Source organism: Centruroides sculpturatus, unplaced genomic scaffold, assembly GCF_000671375.1.
Source record: "Centruroides sculpturatus isolate CEXI.00-Female unplaced genomic scaffold, Cexi_2.0 scaffold1599, whole genome shotgun sequence".
In the NCBI taxonomy this organism is placed as follows: domain Eukaryota; kingdom Metazoa; phylum Arthropoda; class Arachnida; order Scorpiones; family Buthidae; genus Centruroides; species Centruroides sculpturatus.
Genome location: NW_019385861.1, coordinates 145,454 through 152,992, shown reverse-complemented (window position 1 = coordinate 152,992; position 7,539 = coordinate 145,454). Strand labels below are relative to the sequence as shown.

At 34.1% G+C, this 7,539-nt stretch overlaps 3 protein-coding genes across 3 annotated transcripts; 2 read left to right on the top strand and 1 right to left on the bottom strand.

Moving 5' to 3' along the window:
* Positions 1 to 3,326: 3,326 nt before the first annotated feature.
* Positions 3,327 to 4,243, bottom strand: LOC111642581 (histone H3). Its single transcript, XM_023388937.1, has one exon. The coding sequence runs from the start codon at positions 4,171 to 4,173 to the stop codon at positions 3,763 to 3,765; it is 411 nt and encodes a 136-aa protein (XP_023244705.1). The 5' UTR covers positions 4,174 to 4,243; the 3' UTR covers positions 3,327 to 3,762.
* Positions 4,244 to 5,106: 863 nt separating this feature from the next.
* On the top strand, positions 5,107 to 5,798 carry LOC111642582 (histone H4). The gene has a single exon (XM_023388938.1). It carries the CDS (start codon positions 5,184 to 5,186, stop codon positions 5,493 to 5,495), a length of 312 nt encoding a protein of 103 aa, XP_023244706.1. The 5' UTR covers positions 5,107 to 5,183; the 3' UTR covers positions 5,496 to 5,798.
* Positions 5,799 to 5,953: 155 nt separating this feature from the next.
* Positions 5,954 to 7,404, top strand: LOC111642580 (histone H1A, sperm-like). The gene has a single exon (XM_023388936.1). It carries the CDS (start codon positions 6,599 to 6,601, stop codon positions 7,181 to 7,183), a length of 585 nt encoding a protein of 194 aa, XP_023244704.1. The 5' UTR covers positions 5,954 to 6,598; the 3' UTR covers positions 7,184 to 7,404.
* The last annotated feature ends 135 nt before the right edge of the window (positions 7,405 to 7,539 follow it).

The following is a 7,539-nucleotide window of genomic DNA, read 5'->3' as shown; positions in this document are numbered from 1 at the left end:
TTGTGCCTTCAAATGAGGTTCTTTCCGACAATCAAGTGAAACTTGTCATTATTCCAAAGGGAAACGACTTAAATAAAAGCACGGCAAAAAGTTATAGACTGATTAACCTTTTACTGATGATGGGAAAGATTTTTTACTTTCTAATAAGCCAAAGAATTATGTTTCAGATCACTAACAAAAAGTTCTTGAGTGATAAGCAATACAGGTTCCTTCCCGATAAAAGTACTGATGATATAATAAACAAAGTGATGACTAACATGCCAAATTAATATATAACAACAAAAATAAATACACTGAGTTCAGCATTAAGAACATGTTCATGTTCTTAACGGCTTTAACATAATTTCAACTTATCTTATGCGTTCTATTCTGCATTCGATTATTTTTGTTTAAATTTTTTTTGGTAAATATCTGTATTCGCCTGAAGACGACAACAATAAGTTTGTTGAAAGTGCTAGCGATAAAAAAAACGCATGTAACGCTGAACTCAGTGTATTTATTTTTGTTATTATATATTAATTTGGCATGTTAGTCATCCTATTGATTACTAAGAGATGGAAACAAGAGATGGAAACTGCGAAAAACCTCTTTTATAAACAAAGTGGTAAATGAAATTGAACGGATTCTAACAGATAAAAAGTACTGTTGCGCCATAAGTTTGGATATAAGGGGGGCATTTGACCACACCTGGTGGCCCCTAATTCTTCAATCGTTGAGGGAAAAAGAATGCCCTGAAAACATTATGTCGTAAAAGATTACCTGCATGACCACAGCATCACTTATAATACCAATGGGGCAAAGGTAACTCTTATGTTAAATAGAGGATGCCCTCAAGGCTCTTACTCAGGGCCTCTTTTCTGAAACCTTGCCTACGATCGATTACTACGGATAAATAAACACCCAGAGGTAACAAAACTAGCATACGCAGACAATACTATCGTCATATTTGGAGCTAATTCCCAGAGGAAAATTGAAATAACAGGCAAACATGTTCTAGAAACAATACTGAGGAGAGGAACAAATCAAGCTCTCATTCAATCCAAAGAAAACAAGAGCAATTTTATTCTCTAAAGGTCAGACACCAGATTTATACAAAAGAATACCAACACTAAAAATGGGGAACGAGAATATAAGATGGAAAAATAACTAAAATATTTGGGCATTATATTAGATAATAGGTTAACATGGCTCCCTAATGCAATTACCATGAGGGATAGATGTACAAATTTGATTAACGCATTGGCAAGAGTGGCTAAAGCCACCTGGGGACTTGGCCACGAGGCTCTAGATGTTATATATAAAGAAGCCTTTATTCCACATATGACATACAGCGCAGTTGCCTGGCACAGGGCAGTAGACAAGGAAAGTATTAAAAAGAAACTAAACAGTGCACAGAGGTGTACCTTACTTCGGCTAACAAAAACATACTGTACTGCTTCAACCGAGGCTCTGCAGGTTGTTGCGGGAATCCCCCCAACTGATTTTATAGTAAAAGAAAAAGCTGCTTTATATAACTGCAGAAGAGGTAATCAAATAACAATAAATGGACTGGTTTTCTCAAGAGCTGACGTGGACTTGAAGCCAACAATGGCAATGCTACCAGGTCCATTCAACCGTAGAAATATAAACATAGCTAACAACAATGAAAAAGGTGAAGTAGAACTTTTCACAGATGGTTTTAAGATACAGGGAAGAGTTGGAGCTGCTTTCATCGCAATAAGAGGCAATCAGATACGTGAAGAGAAATTCAGGCTCTGAGACAGATGTTTGGTGTTTCAGGCTGAGTTAATGGCAATAGAGAAGGCAACCAGGTGGGTGGCCTCAACTTTTAATTCTGAAAAAATTATAAACAACACAGATAGTAGATCTGCACTAAACACTCTGCAGCAGTTTAATGACAGTAGCATCACAGCTGCTAATATCAAAATATTAATAAAAGTACACAAACTTGATATAAAATTCAGATGGGTAAGAAGGAGCCCATACTGGAATAGCTGGAAACGAAAAAGCGGACCAACCGGCCAAAGAAGCGGCCCACTCAGCAAACGTAAATACAAGCTTCCCATTTCCGGAATTAAAAATATAATCTGGAACTTTACCCTTTCGGAATGGCAAGAGAGATGGTCCAACTCAAGTAAAGGAAGACACACGTATTGGCTTCTAGAGCATAGAGGAACGCACAAAGGAATTCCGCTGGCTACCTATCAATCTATCAAGCCAACTCTCACAGGTCACAGACCTGTGAGAGTTGAATCATCTATCAAGCCAACTCTCACAGGTCACAGACCTGTGAGAGTTGAATCATCTATCAAGCCAACTCTCACAGGTCACAGACCTGTGAGAGTTGGCTTGATAGATGATTGATTAACACCTATCTACATTGAATTGACAAGAAAAGAAACGCGAGTTGTGAATCTGGTGAAGAAATTCAAGACATTAACCATTTACTATTTAAATGTATTAAATATGGAATGGAAAGAATAGAAATCTCAACGTTACACCAACAAAGGAACATTAATTCCAACCTGAACTTGTATCTCATAAGGGATAAGAATCTCGTTTAAGACTTATACTCCTTCACAGGAAGGATCCTGATGTAAAGACTAGGGATAATCCAACCCTAAAACCTATTATACTGGAAAGTCACCGGTACTTGTAAGGCAAGAAAGAGCGTGCCAATTTTTATTATATTGTTATTATAATTTAAGTTTATATGTTTGTAAAAGTTAAGTTTGTTTTTTTTTATGAATAAGGAAATTTTTAATAAAGAACAGTCCTCCTTGTAGAGCATCTGCAGGACAAGGATGACTCTGATTCCCAAGTAGAGGAAATGACAATCAAATGAAAAAAACTCATGAGAGCATATGGCCCCAAAATGCATTTCCTTTTTTTAAATTTTTTTTTTAATTTTAAAATTTTTAAAAATTTAAAAATTAAATTTAAAAAAAAAAATGGAAGTGATTGTATTTTCTATCAAGTGTTGCTAGTTCTCCACAGCAAATCGGCTTAATTCCAAATAGCAAGAAGCAATCAAGTATCAATAGTCTTAAAATTAGCTTTTTTAATTTATGCTTCTTACACAATATAGTGCTATAAATTAAGACACTTGGCGGATTTTCTCATCTTTATTTAGTTGAAACTAAATAAAGATGAGAAAATCCGCCAAGTGTCTTAATTTATAGCACTATATTGTGTAAGAAGCATAAACAAATAGCAAAGCACGGTTTCATATCATCAAAATAGCTTTTTTAATGTTTTAGCCTTAAAAAATAGACTAATAGCCAAAGCTGTGACTCCCAATATAAATTTTTTATTGAAGTACTTATTTTTTCATTGAGATACACGGATTATATACAAATTAATCTCTCCCTTTATTAAACACCTATTTACAACTATACAATTCACGTGGCCTAGTTATAACTACTAAAGCCTAACAGATTACAATTCCTTGTTAACCTAGTTTTTAAAATTTTTCAGAAAATATCTAGAACTTACTATCAGCAAGTTCCTACAATTGATAAAATGTACTTATCTTTATAGAAAATTCACGTCTTCACTAAATGTACGACGAAATTCAGTCAAAAACTTTTAAAAATAGCTAGGGGAAAAGTATTAAGTCAGTTCCGGTGGAAAATGTTACCCGTATTTAAAGTTCTTGCATCTTTTTTGCAAAAGTAGCACTTGTAATATGACTAGCAAACCCTTTATCAAAAGTTTTTGGCCCTGAAAAGGGCCGTTTAATCGTTTAACCTGTAATTTACTTTAAGCACGCTCTCCTCTGATTCTTCTTGCCAACTGGATGTCCTTTGGCATAATGGTTACTCTCTTGGCATGGATAGCGCACAAGTTTGTATCTTCAAAAAGACCTACCAAGTAAGCCTCGCTCGCTTCCTGCAAAGCCATGACAGCCGAACTCTGAAATCGAAGATCGGTCTTGAAATCCTGAGCAATTTCACGGACTAAACGTTGGAAAGGCAACTTTCTGATCAACAATTCGGTTGACTTCTGATAACGACGGATTTCTCTAAGAGCTACGGTACCGGGCCTGTAACGATGAGGCTTCTTAACACCACCGGTAGCCGGAGCACTCTTTCGGGCGGCCTTGGTAGCCAACTGCTTTCTTGGTGCCTTACCACCAGTAGACTTACGAGCGGTTTGCTTAGTACGTGCCATACTTAAAAATAGAATAAAGAATAAAGCGTCTCTCGATACAACCGTTGTCAATAGAACCTAAAATCCAGAATTCGCGCCAGTAACGTGCTATTTATACCGAAATTCTCGAATCTTATTGGAGGAATATGAACTCGACTGCTGATTGGCTAACTGAAGACTTTCTCAATCCTACCTTAACTCAATGCTTTAAAGATACAAGACACGAATGTTGGTGTTAGAATAATTAATAACTAAAACATTACGTCAAAATTTATGCTAAAAGAACAGAAGTTATTAAAATTAAGAGATGTAAACAATAACAACTTAAAATTTAAATATAATTAATAAAAACACGATAAATATAAGTGTGAGAAATTAACAAAGAAGGATTGTATGATTTATCTCGGGAACCTGATTGGTCCATCCGATTAATGAAGTAACAGTACTAAACAAATATCCATCTTAATTTAATTTACTAATTATGAAATTATATATTATTAAATAAATGATTCGATGTCTAAAACCTAAAATAATATTTTATCTAAGAAATAAATTTTATGTAACAATTCCGTTCAAGAATTCGTACTTATTTTGCATACTTATATTCGAAAAATGATAATTAAAAATTTTGAAAAACAAAGCATTTTTATTAATTATTATATTTTTAAAGTGGTAAATTGTATTTTATTTTGATTTTACATTTTAAAAAATAGTAAATAAAGACGAGTATCTAATAAATAGTTAATTACGCATAAAGTTATGTCAATTAAGCAGAGATATGTCAAGAGTTCAAATAATAAATTTTTAAATATATTGTTTTATTTTTTTAACAAAAAATATGTTTTCGCCACATTTTCTTGCCGGGTTAAACCGAAGCTCTGTGATTGGTTAACGACACAGCCAATGCCAGACAGCAGTTACATGTTTTCCATGAGGTCCGCTCTCTAACAATAAGTTGACTGTGCTCCATTATTACTAATCCATTTTCGATCTTGTTTGCTGCTGTGAAGTTTTGAATTTTGTAGAGAAATATGTCTGGACGCGGTAAAGGAGGTAAAGGTCTCGGAAAGGGAGGCGCTAAACGTCATCGTAAAGTTCTCCGCGATAACATCCAAGGTATCACCAAACCCGCCATTCGTCGTTTGGCTCGTCGTGGTGGTGTAAAACGTATCTCTGGTTTGATCTACGAAGAAACTAGAGGTGTATTGAAGGTGTTCTTGGAGAACGTCATCCGTGATGCCGTAACCTACACCGAACATGCTAAAAGGAAGACCGTTACTGCTATGGACGTTGTTTATGCTCTGAAACGTCAAGGAAGAACCCTCTACGGTTTTGGTGGTTAAAAAATGTCAACCGGATACAAAAGGCCCTTTTCAGGGCCAAGACCTTCTGATAAAGGGTTGTCGATCGTATTTTATACTTCTTAAGTTAAGTAGATATGACGAAGTCCTGATACTCAGGAAAACCTAAAAGGGTTAAATATTTACCTCATCAGGTAACTTTTAAATCAACATATTTTATATAAAAGGAGAGATCGGATGCGTATGATTTTTAAACGTAATTGTTTTTTTCGTTTTATAATAAAAGTTGTACAGTGTTTTTTGTGTATTCAAATGTTTCTTAATAAATGAGCTTAATAAAATCTATTTTAAGTTCCACTTTTCTTTAAGCTAGCAGACAGTACTATTCTGAAAATCTAAGTATGCAAAAACAAACGTTCTCGTTTATCGATTACGATTTGTAAATATCTTCAGTAAAGTTAACTGACATTACTGCAGTAGTATAAGAGGCTGTTCATAAATTACGCCCGCATTTTTCTTTAAATTATTCTGCCTCGGACGTTCAACGAAGCATGATCCCGTAAAACATTACGTAAGTAGAAACGAAACGAGGAATTTTGAAATGAATATAAAATGCATTTATTATAAAATTTAATGAAAAATACGGATTGTCAGACTTGTTTTAATCCCCTTTCTCCCAGTGTGGATGTCATTTATTGACAGTCCCTCAAGTTACGAGTAGAATATACTGTATTTAAATACATTTACGGCAGTTATACTTTTCGATCGTTCTACTTGAGCACATTTGTAAAGAAAACGATTAAAATACTCGAATCACTAGTGACAAACGTGAATAATCTTTGTTTAAATGTAATGTTAAATAATTACGGTAAGTAGTATGAAATTTTGCGTAAAAATCGCATGAACACTGTTCTTATTCCATGCGTAGATCTAAGCTAATCTGCGTGCTTTTTTTCGTAAAAATCGTTTTTAATGTTAATAATACACTACATTTTATAAAGAAACAGCTTGCAGTAGTGTATTCAGCGAGTACTACGTTCGCACTATAGAGGGCGAATGTAGTTTTCCTCGACGCCCGCTCCGCTGCTATATAAAGCTTGTCAATGGCAGCTGTTTCAATTTACAGTTGATTTCCTCGGTCTGAGATGGCTGATACTGCGGAAGTAAGCGAATCCCCTAAAGTAACCAAGCCTCCTGCAAAACCCAAGAACTTAAAATCGCATGGAAAACAAACAAAAATTAAATCTGCACCATCACACCCTAAGATATCTGTCATGGTAGAGATTGCAATTAGTAATCTGAAAGAGAGACATGGATCATCTCTTCCAGCTATCAAAAAATATATTGCTGCCAATTTCAAAGTTGACATGATCCGTTTGACTCCTTTTATCAAAAAATATTTGAAAACTTCTGTAGCTAATGGTTCTTTAGTACAAACAAAAGGCAAAGGTGCATCAGGTTCTTTCAAGTTGAAAATGGACAAATCTGGGAACTCTAAAACTGATAAGAGTGCTAAAAAAGATTCAGTTAAGAAAACTGTAACTTCAAAAGTTACCAAAGCTAAAAAAGTGGTTGAAACTAAGAAAAGGAAGTCTAAAACTGTCAATAAAGAAAAGAACAACAAGACTGTAAAACCTCCAAAGAAACCTAAAAGTAAATCTATTGCTAAGCCAAAGAAAAATACAAAAACTTCAACAAAAAAGACTCCCATCAAGAAGATAAAAAAATAATTTGTTTGGTAAAACTGACAAACGGCTCTTTTCAGAGCCAAAATTTTTGGTAAAGACAAGTCAAATTGTATTTTACCACTAATATATATAGATTGACTGACATACTTTTTATCATTTTTTACATTCTTCAATCTGTTAATCTTTTGTAAGAGCTTTAGACATGCACAAAATTTTTGTTGCTTTTTGAGTATATGCCTTCAAACATAACTTTTAGGAATACATTAAAATAATTCTTTATAGTTTGGTTAAAAATACTTGAAATCTAAAAATAACAGTTACTACATAAAGATACCCTTTTTAAAACACAATATCTTAATGTTTTACAAAAAAATTTTGTAGAAAATAGAAATAAAACA

What these genes read in the sequence shown, in the direction of transcription:
- LOC111642581 (XM_023388937.1), bottom strand. Translation starts at nt 4,173, where the DNA reads ATGGCACGTACTAAGCAAACCGCTCGTAAGTCTACTGGTGGTAAGGCA.
- LOC111642582 (XM_023388938.1), top strand. Translation starts at nt 5,184, where the DNA reads ATGTCTGGACGCGGTAAAGGAGGTAAAGGTCTCGGAAAGGGAGGCGCT.
- LOC111642580 (XM_023388936.1), top strand. Translation starts at nt 6,599, where the DNA reads ATGGCTGATACTGCGGAAGTAAGCGAATCCCCTAAAGTAACCAAGCCT.